This window comes from Ostrea edulis, chromosome 1 (assembly GCF_947568905.1).
Source record: "Ostrea edulis chromosome 1, xbOstEdul1.1, whole genome shotgun sequence".
Classification (NCBI taxonomy): domain Eukaryota; kingdom Metazoa; phylum Mollusca; class Bivalvia; order Ostreida; family Ostreidae; genus Ostrea; species Ostrea edulis.
The window spans coordinates 40,453,843-40,469,259 of record NC_079164.1 but is presented as its reverse complement, the minus strand read 5'-3'; the positions used below and the strand labels follow the sequence as shown (position 1 = coordinate 40,469,259).

The following is a 15,417-nucleotide window of genomic DNA, read 5'->3' as shown; positions in this document are numbered from 1 at the left end:
AGCAGAGAAAATACACTTTATTTCAGTGGCTAAATGTTGCAGGGGATGTTGACCTCCAATGAAAAGTAGTACCGGGTGTTGCAGTTACATGCGGGTTATGCACTCATTTTGTGCGCAAAATTTGATGAGATTGATCATATTTTTAAATTACTGTATAAGCAAAATTTTTAGCGAGGATTTAATTTTGGCATTGTTAGGGAGGGTATTGAGATTGCTAAAGTTGAATATCGCTAACAATTTATTCTGTATCGTAGGTAATCGTTATCTTTCTTGGACTTATAAAGTCGCTAAAATTAGCTCTCGCTCAATATATATTCCCATTTTTATGGAAAAATCGCTAAATATATGTCTCGCTAAAAACAATCCACTTATAGGGTATATTTATACTATCAGATTGAAGGGATCGGGCAGCAGGCATAGCCTTTATACAAACCCTCTCCCTTCATGAGAATGAATGGTATCAAATTTGAAATAAAAGGAGACACGGTTGTATGGCAAAGTCAATTTTTTTTCATGATCAGAATATTAATCTTATAATATTATGTCTGTTTTTAAGGTATTCAACAACAGGTGCAAGTTTCACTAGATTTTTATTGACTTGCACATAAACTTTATTTTTAAAAAAGCATGTCGTATAGCAATGCCAAGGTGAAATGAATTTCGTACATCTGAAGTAGAGGGCTCCATACATATTCTAGTAATTATGTACACTGTTTAGGAAACGTCCAGGAGTGTGACTTAATGGTTGTTTTCGTCCCGACACCATATATCTCTTTAATGGAACCCCATTATTGTTTAAAGATTACGTTTTTCAGAGACATACAACCAGTGGTTTATATTGACCTGGACATTTGTTCCCCTGTATTCAAAGATGTTCAACAAACTACTGGTAAGAAGACAGGTTAAATTTCCTCAAGTTTATGAACAACGGACACTTAAATGCTTAAGAAATAAAGATCGTGTTTTCGAGTATGTTGCAGGTTGTTGTTGGTCGGGAAATATTAATTGTTTTGAAAAATAAAAGACTCGGCTTTTACATTTCAAAACCATTTCGAGACTGGGGACTCCTGGTTATCCTGCTATTAACGTACGCGAAAACAAGAACTTTACTTGTACTCTACTACGGCTCTGAAATATACAGCAGATCGTTTTCCTATATGGATAGTGAAGATAACGAACAGTGATCAATCTCATAACTCCTACAAGCAATACAAAATAGATAGTTGGGCAAACACGGACCCCTGGACACACTAGAGCTGGGATCAGGTGCCTAGGAGGAGTAAGCATCCCCTGTCGACCGGTCACACCGCCGTGAGCCCTATATCCTGATTAGGTAAACGGAGTTATCCGTAGTCAAAATACATGTAGCTATGAATTAGGTCACTGTGACGTCATGACAGTTTTCGAAACGGCCTACATTGTTTTTTGCTGACGAAAAAGGTGAGATGGTAGAGGTATTCTAAGTCTATTTTGAAAAAGTATTTCAAGTTTTCAGTTTAATGTTAACGGATTATATAAATTGCTTTGAATACAGTTCAAGAAAAAAGCCATGTATACATGTGTATCGCTGTGGGTGTGCAGACAATTGATTTATACTGAGTGACAAATGTTCTTCAGTCATTTATGAATTTGTTTTTACAACATATATTGATTGATTTTTTGGTTATAAAATTGAATTATCAGTCATCGACTTTATTTTTGCATTAGAAAAACTCGAAGTGCAAGCAAGATGTGTATCAATTTTCTCATAATCAGTTGATACGTATAGGAAGGTACATGTATATCGTAGAATAATGACCGCGGCATTCCTCTGATCTTTGCAATAACCGTGGTAGAATTGTGACCTCAGTGAGCATGGAAATTAAACTAGTTTATTTATAAAAATGCTCTTTCAATAATAGCTAAACAAAAGTGACATGTTTTCTTCACATGTAAACTCTTCGAAATCAAACTAGACTCTGAAGGGACTACCCCCCCCCCCCCCTCTCCCTCCCTCGAGGCCCTTCCAAACTAGGGCATAATACATATCAGACTATGATTCTACTTTCTGTGACCAATTGCAAATAATCTTGATGGAGGTTCATTACACAAAGTTTAGACACAACTTTTGTGCAAGGTGTGAGTTTCTGATGTATCTTAGTAACAAGTGACGAAATTTTTAATCATTCTTAACCTTGGCTAAATGATCTCGATTCGCATCAGATAAAACCATCTGGCCATAAACATCATTTGTGCTAAATATATGTTCTGATCTCTCCCCAATACAAAGTTATCGCTTAGACAAACATTTCAACCCACCCACCACCCCAAAAATACCCTTTGTCTTCGCAGAATGACCTTGGTTCAAATTCATTAATCTAGCATTAAGGAGACCTATAGATGCTAATTATATGGAGGTTTAAGGAAACTTTTTTAAAAGTGACCTTGTCTTAAGTCGAATGACATTTGGTTCATGGTCAGTACACACCGTTTGTACATAGCGCGCAGCCAAATTTTTACAACCGAAATGCTTCGGAAAATATTAGTAAGATTTTATTGACCAAGTATAAATGATGTCACGTTTGATTCTCTTTTAACTTACATCAACAGACAATTAGGTCCACATGAAAGATGAAGATAACGAACAGTGATCAATCTCATAACCCCTATAAGCAATACAAAATAGATAATTGGGCAAACGTACCCCTGTACACACCAGAGGTGGGATCAGGTGCCTAGGAGGAGTAAGCATCCCCTATCGACCGGTCACACCCGCCTTTAGCCCTATATCCTGATATATTCGCAAAAAACTCTACTCTGTTCCATTGAGAGTTTTACATACGTTATTTCAAGAAGCCACAGTTAGTCTATACTTGGATTTTTCAACACCTGAATATAGATTGAACTCTATGATTATGGATGTTGCCAATCACAGGCTCTTTAAACCACCACGGATCATGGATGATATTCCTTCCAAATCGTGCCGCCAGTTCCTTAAGCTCAAATTTACAATCAAAGGAATACCATATATGCCGTCAACATAAGCAACATTCTTCGTCATAAAAAAAGTTCAGTCGTGTATTCCAACTTATTTCAAGTTCAAAGTCTACACCCAGTATTTCCTACAAATATACTTCTACTATTGCATCTAAACTTTTCAATTATAAACCAACTTTGCAGTGCTTAGATATAGACCATCTTATACTTAATCCACCTACGTGTTCTTGTTGTTCATCTTTTTACAACTATAGTCCAGCTGAACATGTCATTACTGGTGATGTTGATATAGTTGAAAATGAGGATCTCAAATCACTTATTCTAAAAGGTCCTAAATACAGAGAACCTCGGTCTTTCAATTGGCGACATAACGTCATTTCTATTATGAGTTCTGTCAAGGATTATGCCAGACGATGGGGGTAAATATTGAAAAGAACTTGATACATTGTCAGAATGAATTAAAAGTATAAGAGGAATATTAAAATCCCGCATTAGACATATGAAAACAAAAGTACGTACCATCTACCCTTCTGTGTTTAGTAAACCAGAAGTGATAAAAGAATTAGATAGGTTACACGAGGAATATGTTTTGGTTCCAGCTGACAAAGCTTGTAACAACATTGTCTTTTTTTGTAAGGCTCATTATTATAACTATATTTTAAACGAACTTGGCATTACCTCCACATTTGGTAATCGAACCTATGCTCCAACTGCCCTTTCAAAAGACGAAATTCTTCAAAACCATGCTTCAGTTTTAGACACATTTAATATCCCAGTCAATGGGTCGTTTGATTATGAGTTACCGTACCTATACTGGATTCCTAAACTTCATAACAAACCCTTACAATGATACATTGCTGGATCCAGTAAGTGTTCTACCAAGTCTCTATCTTTGCTCCTCACGAAAATATTCATAGATGTGAAGGAGAATCTTCAAACGTACTGTGCGACTACATATGTCAGAAGTGGTGTAAATCAAATGTGGATTCTAAACAATTCTAAAGAACTTTTAGTAAACTTGAAATCACAAAACTTTTCTCAAATCAACAACATCAAAACGTACAACTTTTCAACTCTTTACACGACCATTCCTCACGATAAACTAAAGACTAGACTTTTTGACATCATAGACAGTTGCCTCTTCAACAAAAATGGAAAACGCAAATATTCCTGTCTAGTGATCAGTCATCCAAAAACAAAACTACTTTGTTAAACGCCGTTCTGATTCCACGCACAAGTACTTTGAAGTTGAAATAAAAAATATGCTGGAGTTCCTCATTGACAATGTATTTGTGGTCTTTGGTGATCAAGTCTTCCAACAGTCTGTTGGAATTCCCATGGGCACGAATTGTGTTCCTTTGTTAGCTGACCTGTTTTTATATTCCTATGAAGCAGAATTTATTCAAAAACTTCTACATGAGAAGAAAAAATCTCCTGTTGTGGCCTTCAATTCGACATTTGGATATATCGACGATGTATTATCTATTAACAATAATAATTCTCATTCATATGTCGATTCAATATATCTCAGTGAACTCGAAATAAAAGACACCACAGAGTCGTCCACTTCTGCTTCATACTTAGATACTTTATTGAAAGTAGATATTTACGGCAAAACTAACAACTCAACTTTATGACAAACGGGATGATTTCAACTTCTCCATCGTCAACTTCCCATATTTATGTAGCAATATTCCATTATCACCTGTAAAAGGTGTTTACATCTCTCAACTGATTCGATACGCAAGAGCTTGTTCTGCGTATGGTCAGTTTTTAAATCGAACCAGGCTACTGACAAAAAGTTGGTGCTGCAAGGGTTCCAACAGTCCCGTTTAAAAGCAGCATTTCGCAAATTCTATGGTCGTTATAACGATCTAGTTTGCCAATACAACCTATCATTGGGTCAAATGCTATCTGACGTGTTTCATGTGGATTGTTAGACCGTTCTTGGCACACTGATTTTTACTACGGATAACTCCGTTTACCTGATCAGGATATAGGGCTCACGGCGGGTGTGACCGGTCAACAGGGGATGCTTACTCCTCCTGGGCACCTGATCCCACCTCTGGTGTATCCAGGGGTCCGTGTTTGCTCAACTCTCTGTTTTGTATTGCTTATAGGAGTTATGAGATTGATCACTGTTCGTTATCTTCGCCTTTCATTGTTCCGAATGACCCGAGTTTGCACCGTCAATTTACCAGGCAATGCGCTGATTGGTTAGTATAAAAGGTCATGAGATATGACCTCCGTATGTGGTTTCGTTAGATCCTTTTGTAGCGAAATACGTGAGCTGTTTAAAGGATTTAATTTTAATTAGATTGAGAAAATGAAGGCTCAAACAGAATTTAAAAATAAAATGCAAATAAAAATGACCTTGGTTCAAGGTCGTAATTAACGCAACTTCTGTGGCATATTGAACTTCAAATGTCTCTCCTTTACAAAATGTGTGGGATGGAAGGATTGTGTGGTGAGTCCTGTAGACACACAAGCGCACGCGCCCTTTGTTTTGCAGAAGGTACAATAATCAAAATATCTCGAAACTTATAACATTTGTTTTGGTACACACAATTGTTCAAACCCAATTTGTACTTTATATAGCTTGTATTTATCAAATATTACGAAAGCTTTCAGGATTTATCAAGAGGAAAAAAAATTGTATTACACCTCTAATTTGTAATTACAGTTTTCAACAAAATGACAGCTTGGTATATTAGACCACGCAATGATGGACACAGGATTCTACGAAAGGAGGGGGGGGATTAGAAGAATTATTTATTAAATTATTGGAAAATTAATCAAATAAACGTTGGAATTTGCAGTACAAAGGGGGTCCGAAACCCTAAGGATTCTTAAGCTTGCGATATTAATTCTGAAGCCCGCCATTCTTTGGATGACGTCGGTGTCGCGGTACCTGGTCCCGGGGGATAAGTATTTCAGCACGTGTCCTCGTCCATTGAGAATAACCACAGTGACACATACATTTCTTATATAAGACATATACACTAGGCGCCTAAAACAAATCTTGATGTTAGTTGCATTAATACTAGCGGCTTGGTCTGTCAGATGGACCGGGACTTCATGATAAATGACCTCAGCCAGCCGAGACAGAGGGACTCTCCTAATCTGAGGGACTGACCGCCTGCCCATTTATGAGCGTTTTATGGTCAGTACTGTTGACCATGTAATGTGCATTAATCGGTCCCATTTCCTATACGTGTACATTCCAGTAGTTTTTTTTTTTTTTTTTTTACACCTGTTTATGGCGATGCTTTAGTGAGACAATTATAGAAGTTTTATGCCGGACACAGGTAAAAACAAAAATTGGCTGCTGTAATCAACATTTTATATGTTGACCCCCTTTGGATAAGTTTATTACTAACAACACTTGCTTATATTAATCTTTTAATTAGTTTTCCTTGTACAGCACAGAGCGCGGTTCCTTAGTACTTCAGAAAGCAGTATTGGTATTAGCGATATACATCATTCCTAACATGCATCATGACAGGTATGATAAATAAAAACAAACAGCAACACATCTTCTACATAAAATGTAATTCATAACAGTGGATATCTGACCGCAAATTAACCTCCAGAAACATTTTATGAATACAAGATTGGACTTCTGAGATGGAAAAGTGTTCATTCTACTCTGTTGATATGGAGGCAAAAGGGTTTCTTTTTTCGCTCAAAGAAAATGGTTGAAAATTATCTGTTCTGTGTCTATTATCTAGCAAATTTTAATATATTAATCGAGCGCATGTACATAAATGGACGTCAATGTAAACAACAAATAATAATAATAATATCTTTCTTTTTCTTTTTCTTTTAAAGAAGAAGCACGTAATGTTATATTACAGAAACTTCAATAGTTTATGTACAATCGTAACTTCTCGGCCCTTTCCGTGATCGAAAAAGAACGTGTTTTTTCCTTCTTTCTTTTGAAAAGGCTAAGAATAGTTCTTCTGGACATTGAACCTAAGCTGCCCCCAACCACCCATAGATTCACTTCTATCTCGGTACATTAATTTCCATACAGCAAGGTCTTACAATAATCCATTTTTTCAACACTCGTACCAAAGATCTTGGAAATACGATTGCAATTTTTAAATTGTTCACTCTAACATTTGCAAAATATTCTCCTCATTTCCGCCTTCTCCAAAACCAAGAAAATGGATTGAAAAAGTTCGATTTTCCGAAATTCATTCTAGAATTCCCCCACCGGTTTCGTGGGGTGGGTGTGGCACCTTCTCCCGCAGCCGCGGTCTCGCCTGCCCCAGCTCCCTCTCCCCCGGAGGAACCGGGACGTTTTTTCATAGATCTTCCCCGTCCCCGGCTCTTTCCGCCCAATCCACCGCCCCAGCCCCAGGCGTCGGTCGTTGGGTACCCCCATGGGTCCAGACCAGGAGATCCAAAACTGGACATGGCGGCTGTGAGGGGATTAAATTCGGCTTGTGCCTCTGTTAGTGGAAAAAAAATATATACAGTTATCAAAGTAATCTCAAATTATAACAAATAATTATAATGGATTGAAGAAAAATAATAAGAACCTAATATATGACCCCTCAGAGAGAGAGAGAGAGAGAGAGCGTTTCATTTACATGTATTAAACAATACACTATTGTGATTTCAATCTCTACGAGGATAAATGCCTGTATCAATATTTAGTAAACCTTTCAGAAAACACTACTATTTCTTGACTGGTTTTATATTTTAAAAAGTACAATAATTAGAATTCTTCAATGTAAGATAACAAATAAATGTTTCGCAAGCATTTTATCATTAATATCTCCTTAATAAACATAGAGCGACTGAATAAAATGAATGATACCATCTTGGAGGACGTTATGTGGAATAGTATCAAAATGAATATTGTTCATGAAAGCCTTTAGATAATATTTGCCAAAGTAAAATGGGACGCAAATGTGTAATTATTCATTAAAATTTTGAATCCAAGTCTAGTCAAACATTCCGATTGCCAAATTTATATTTCTTTTTCACTGAAGAGCCATAGAGCGGAAGCACTTTGGGATAAATATGAAACTTTCGACTGAATTTTTCTATGTGTAGGTACATGTATATATAGCGTGGAATCCCATTCATTTCAATCAGTAATTTTTTTTCTTCAATTTAAATACAAAGTATTTCAATGTGAAAATGATTTCCCTGTAAATTAGAAATAATTGTGTATAAGAGATCGAGCCTGCATGCTTCCGTATCCGGAAATGGTGTACATGTATATAAGCATATTGACAGCGTTACTGCATAGATTCGTCACCAAACTTGACATACTGACACGGCGGACGGGCTTTGGTGACCATTGTCTTTTGAGTGGCGTGTGCGGAGAGTATAGACAGGATATATAATAAATAGATAATTGCATGCAGTATATCATGAACATAAGGCGATTGCAAGCCAAAAAATCACATAAATAAAATGGACATAGCTTACACCATGTATGCCAAAATTGATAAATAAGCACAAGATATGTGAAACGCTAAACACGACACACATTCTTTCAGGTAGCACGATATATTTTTCTATACTTTGTCAGTTTTGTACATCATTATACATGTTCAAAGCATATACCATAAATCATACCATTTTCTTGTTCTGAAAAAAAAAATCCACATCATATTTTCATTAGTCGGGGACACACTCCATGATCTGTAATTACTCATTTCATATAATTATTTGTAGAAAGTCTACCCTATATATGTACTTTTAAAATATAAAAAATGAAAACCTTGTTCTATACGATATAACCTTGTTCTATACGATATGACCTTGTTCTATACGATATAACCTTGTTCTATACGATATAACCTTGTTCTATACGATATAACCTTGTTCTATACGATATAACCTTGGTAATGATCACCTAATTCCTTGAGAAACGTGAGTTGACATGACCTTGGTCACAGTAAAGTCACGAGGGTTTGCAAATCAAATGATCAACCACGTTATTATGAAAGCCCTAAATAGGTTTATGATGGGTGTCTGTAAACAATCATGGAATGGTAAAGAAAACAAATAAAACGCCTACGTTGGAGGTATAGAATTAACGTGCAAGAGATGCCTGCAGTACCTTGAGCAGCGTTGTCCATGGTGATTCGTGGTGACCTAATTTCTGTCCAGTACGTGGTCCTGTTTGTGACTACTGTACCACTAAAAGTATAGAGTATTTCAACTTTAGGCATATCCTGCTGTAGTTTTACTAAATATACTATACCTTTAACAGAGTGCATAATGGTTACAGGTACTTGTTTTATCACATGTATGTTTGATGTAGCATGTAATGGTTTTAAATGGTTGCTTACATGAACTGTATCATATCAGCTGTGGAGTGGGTTGGTCCATACCACAGGAGAGTTATTGAATCCTTCCACCTCGAGTTAGAGTGTGTGATGGCGTCATTGTTACCCGAGCAGAACATGGGGCGAGCGGCGTCATTCTCCGTGTACCACTGCCCCGTGGGCCAGTCCTTAGAGCCCTCCTCGCCGGCCACCAGAAAAAATCCCTTGAACGGAGCCCCTCCTATCGTTACTAGAAAAAAAAGATGGGAATTGAAAGCAGTGAGTAACTGATATAACAAAACAATGGATAGGTGACAAAACCAATCAGTGGATAACTCGCATGACAACTCGGTGAATAACTGCCAGAGCAAATCAAAAAGTAACTGACAAAACAAAGCAATGCATAATGAAAAACTCACAGAACAAAGCAATGAATAACTCACAGAACAACTCAATAACTAACTGCCAGAACAACTCAGTGAAATTCTAATAGAACAAAGCAATGAATAACTCACAGAACAACTCAATAACTAACTGCCAGAACAACTCAATGAAATACCAATAGAACAAAGCAATGAATAATTCACAGAACAACTCAATAAAAAACCTCACAGAACAACTCAATGAAAAACTCACAGTACAACTCAATAACTAACTGCCAGAACAACTCAATGAAATACTAACAGAACAAAGCACTGAATAACTGATAGACAAAGCAGTGAATAACTCACAGAACAAAGCAGCGAATAACTGACAGAACAACATAATGAATAACTCACATAACAAAGCAATGAATGATTCTTAGAACAATAGATAACAGTAAAAAGCAATAAGTTACTGACAATAGAAACGCAGTGAATAACTGACAGAGAAAGCAGTGAATATCTCACAGAGAAAACAGTGAATATCTCACAGACAAAGCAGTGAATATCTCACAGACAAAGCAGTGAATATCTCACAGATAAAGCAGTGAATATCTCACAGACAAAGCAGTGAATATCTCACAAAGAAAGCAGTGAATATCTCACAGACAAAGCAGTGAATATCTCACAGACAAAGCAATGAATATCTCACAGACAAAGCAGTGAATATCTCACAGACAAAGCAGTGAATATCTCACAGATAAAGCAGTGAATATCTCACAGACAAAGCAGTGAATATCTCACAAAGAAAGCAGTGAATATCTCACAGACAAAGCAGTGAATATCTCACAGACAAAGCAATGAATATCTCACAGACAAAGCAGTGAATATCTCACAGACAAAGCAGTGAATATCTCACAGACAAAGCAGTGAATAACTCACAGACAAAGCAGTGAATATCTCACAGACAACGCAGTGAATATCTCACAGACAAAACAGTGAATATCTCACAGACAAAGCAGTGAATAACTGACAGACAAAGCAGTGAATAACTGACAGACAAAGCAGTGAATAACTCACAGACAAAACAGTGAATAACTGACAGACAAAGCAGTGAATAACTGACAGCCAAAGCAGTGAATAACTCACAGACAACGCAGTGAATAACTCACAGAGAAAGCAGTGAATAACTCACAGACAAAGCAGTGAATAACTGACAGAACAAAGCAGTGAATAACTGACAGACAAAGCAGCGAATAACTGACAGACAAAGCAGTGAATAACTGACAGACAAAGCAGTGAATAAATGACAGACAAAGCAGTGAATATCTCACACAACAAAGCAGTGAATAACTCACAGACAACGCAGTGAATAACTCACAGAGAAAGCAGTGAATAACTCACAGACAAAGCAGTGAATAACTGACAGAACAAAGCAGTGAATAACTGACAGACAAAGCAGCGAATAACTGACAGACAAAGCAGTGAATAACTGACAGACAAAGCAGTGAATAAATGACAGACAAAGCAGTGAATATCTCACACAACAAAGCAGTGAATAACTGACAGACAAAGTAGTGAATATCTCATAGAGAAAGCAGTGAATATCTCACAGACAAAACAGTGAATATCTCACAGACAAAGCAGTGAATAACTGACAGACAAAGCAACGAATAACTGACAGACAAAGCGGTGAATAACTCACAGACAAAACAGTGAATAACTCACAGAACAAAGCAGTGAATAACTCACAGACAAAGCAGTGAATACCTGGCAGACAAAGCAGTGAATATCTCATAGACAAAGCAGCGAATAACTCACAGACAAAGCAGTGAATAACTGACAGACAAAGCAGTGAATATCTCACACAACAAAGCAGCGAATAACTGACAGACAAAACAGTGAATATCTCACAGAACAACTCAATGAATAACTGACAGACAAAGCAGTGAATATCTCACAGACAAAACAGTGAATATCTCACACAACAAAGCAATGAATAACTCACACAACAAAGTAGTGAATAACTGACAGACAAAACAGTGAATATCTCACAGAACAACTCAATGAATAACTGACAGACAAAGCAGTGAATATCTCACACAACAAAGCAGTGAATAACTGACAGACAAAGTAGTGAATATCTCACAGAGAAAGCAGTGAATATCTCACAGACAAAACAGTGAATATCTCACAGACAAAGCAGTGAATAACTGACAGACAAAGCAACGAATAACTGACAGACAAAGCGGTGAATAACTCACAGACAAAACAGTGAATAACTCACAGAACAAAGCAGTGAATAACTCACAGACAAAGCAGTGAATACCTGGCAGACAAAGCAGTGAATATCTCATAGACAAAGCAGCGAATAACTCACAGACAAAGCAGTGAATAACTGACAGACAAAGCAGTGAATATCTCACACAACAAAGCAGCGAATAACTGACAGACAAAACAGTGAATATCTCACAGAACAACTCAATGAATAACTGACAGACAAAGCAGTGAATATCTCACAGACAAAACAGTGAATATCTCACACAACAAAGCAATGAATAACTCACACAACAAAGTAGTGAATAACTGACAGACAAAACAGTGAATATCTCACAGAACAACTCAATGAATAACTGACAGACAAAGCAGTGAATAACTGAAAGACAAAACAGTGAATAACTGACAGAGAAAGCAGTGAATATCTCACACAACAAAGCAGCGAATAACTGACAGACAAAGCAGTGAATAACTGACAGACAAAGCAGCGAATAACTGACAGAACAAAGCAGTGAATAACTGACAGACAAAGCGGTGAATAACTGACAGACAAAACAGTGAATAACTGACAAAGCAGTGAATAACTGACAGACAAAGCGGTGAATAACTGACAGACAAAGCGGTGAATAACACACAGACAAAGCAGTGAATAACTGACAGACCAATCTTTGAATAACTGACACAACGAAGTAATGGGTAACTGACTGAACAAAGTGGCGGGTAACTGACAAAGAAAGTCATGGATAACTAACAATAAATAGCTATTGATAACTGATGGGACAAATAATTAGTAATTGACATGAGAAATAGTGGGTAGGTAATAGAGTGTACTACCAGTATTATTTTTGGTTTTCTCAAGTGGAAAACTGCAGGTAAACGTTATGTTTCCACCCAGATATCCCGTGGGGATCCGGGCTAGAATAGGTCCTCTGTACCCCTTGCTTGTCGTAATCTTGAGACGACTAAAAAGGGCGGTCCTTCGGATGAGATAACAAAAACCGACGTCCCGTGTTGCAGCAGGTATGGCACGATAAAGATCCCTTCCTGCTCAAAGGCCGTAAGAGCCGAGCATAGGCCGTGCAGCCATTCACCGGCAATGGTGACGTCTCCATATGAGTGAAAAATTCTCGAGTAGGACGTTAAACAATATACAATCAAATCAATCTACCAGGTTATCCTGTGGAATTTTGAGACGAACACTCCAAGGCTCTCATTTAAAGGGCTCCATGGAATTCTAAAGTTTCAAAAGTAGGCATTTAATTTAACTCTGAAAATGTTGAAACCCTCCATGTTTTCCACGTGGAACACTCAGAGCGTAGTAGTTTACACAGGCACGAAAACTAGGTTTCTACCCGGGAAACTAGCTGGGAAATTGCACCATTCCTATAATCAATAGAAATGCTGTTACGTATTTTTCTAGATATTTGTAAATTGGTACTCTTAAGTTTTGTCTTATATTGCTTGATACTCCAATATGGTGTCTATTTATGCGCAATCTAATTAAAATTAGATCTTTGTGTAGCGATATATGTAAGCGGACCAAAGGATCTAATTTTAATTAGATTGATTTATGTGCTTTTGAAGAACTTTATCGTGCCTTTCGTTTCGTTTTTTATTTCTAGGCGCATTGATAGATCATAAACGGCCAATAAATTGAAAACATGGGGAATGATTAGTAAATGAGCATGACATGCGTGGGCATACAATGCGTCATCTCCATGTTCCAGAGAGTAGACAAAACAATGAACGCCAGTGTGGATAACCTTGCATGACCCCTTTGAATTATTTTATGCCAGACAACGCTTTTGTTTTCATGAATTGCTCTCACACGAACAAGTCACGCATACGCAATAGACAACATTGTAACGGCCCCACTAATTGAGATCGCTTTTCTAAGAGTACAAGAACAAACTTAATAAATTATATCCTATCAGATTATGAATATACAATAACATCCACTGCATAATGAAATACATAGCAAGCAGCCGAAATAGATATCAAAATCAACTGGTTGCATAAAGTGTCATATTGAAAACACATTCCAGTATATCCATTTGGTAGATTGGTGTATCAAAGTCCAAAGTATACTGACTATAGAAAATTAACAAATAAAACAAAAGTACTGCTGTGTTGGTTAGAGTGTTAACTGATCTTCCTAATCAAGCAGTGAAAATCAATATAAGAATTTTCGAAACAGTAAAAACTATTTGGAATTCTTTAAAAGCTTTATGTAAACAATTAATCCGATAAGCATAAAATTACTATTTGATGTTTCCTTTCAAAAACCGGCATTATTTACATGTATTTATGCATGTATGTTATATACCCTACTTTTATAACCTCTTACATTCAGTATAATAATTCTATATTGTATCTATTTAGTCTTGTATGACATTTTGTAGGGAGAGGGCTAGTACAGGCTTCAGCCTGTTGTCCATTCATTCATTTACAGAATAAAATAAAATTTAAAGTTTACAAACGCAAAGACCTTTAATATTTGGAAAGGAAAACTTTGGAGCTATAATTTAAACAATGTAAACAATTAGGATCAAAATGACCTTTAAACTGTCAATTTCTACGTTTGAAATGAAGAAATACTGGCATGGAATAATACTCACCCCTTAAAGGTTTATTAGGGGCATAAGTGACCGAACTGACGGTAATATTGTACGGTGATCCTCCCATTTGTTTGAATATTGGTCTGCCGGATTGTGGGTGTGTATGTCGGGGTATCATGAAAAAGCACGCGCGTTCTGGCGCCCCATCAGGATATCCAACTGTAGATTTAATCAAGAGCAAGCTTAACAGCGAATAAACTAATCCAGTAATATACATCTTTCGTCGATCCACAACGCGAGCTCTTTGTCGTTGCTTGTCCCGCACGCTTGGCTAGAACAGGATTGTGGTCGCACATTGGCCATTAGTTATTATTTATTTGGACATTCTGACAAAGCGCTCGTCATGTTTGTACATTTGCAACATACATGCTTCTATTAGTTTAGCCAATGGGATATCAGAACGAGCCGTATTTTCCTGTCAATAATGCACACTCGGTTGATCAGCATTTTGATTATGATGACCACAAAAACTGATGTTATACATCGAAGGGAAATATATTTTATATACATATATCATTTAATGTGGTATATTAAATGTATATCATGGATGAAGTTCTAATTTATAAACATGTAATTAACACTGTTACATAATGCTAGCTTCCTTCCATCTCTCCATAATCTGAAGAAAAAAAACTTACACAAGAAGATTTCCAATTTAGAAGCAACATGACAACACTGAACACGATTATATGAGCACAAACATTTACTTTACCAGAATCAATGTCCAAACTAAAAGAACAATGCGCTTTCATTATTTTAGACACTCTTGAAATGTCCTTGTTAAGAAATATGAGGATCTTTTATAGCATCAATGAAAATATTTTGGATACATCTTCTTTCTAGAAACAGGGGATTGAATAACTTAATATTTGACTTTGAACTAGGTTCATA

At 36.7% G+C, this 15,417-nt stretch overlaps 1 protein-coding gene across 1 annotated transcript; it reads right to left on the bottom strand.

Annotated features, from left to right (window-relative positions):
* Positions 1-6,365: 6,365 nt before the first annotated feature.
* On the bottom strand, positions 6,366-14,943 carry LOC125657076 (ferric-chelate reductase 1-like). Its single transcript, XM_056148642.1, has 5 exons — positions 14,527-14,943; positions 9,294-9,519; positions 9,062-9,141; positions 8,575-8,586; positions 6,366-7,433 (listed from the first exon to the last, which is right to left on the bottom strand). Exons 1-5 carry the CDS (start codon positions 14,741-14,743, stop codon positions 7,117-7,119), a joined length of 852 nt encoding a protein of 283 aa, XP_056004617.1. The 5' UTR covers positions 14,744-14,943; the 3' UTR covers positions 6,366-7,116.
* Between the last annotated feature and the right edge of the window lie 474 nt (positions 14,944-15,417).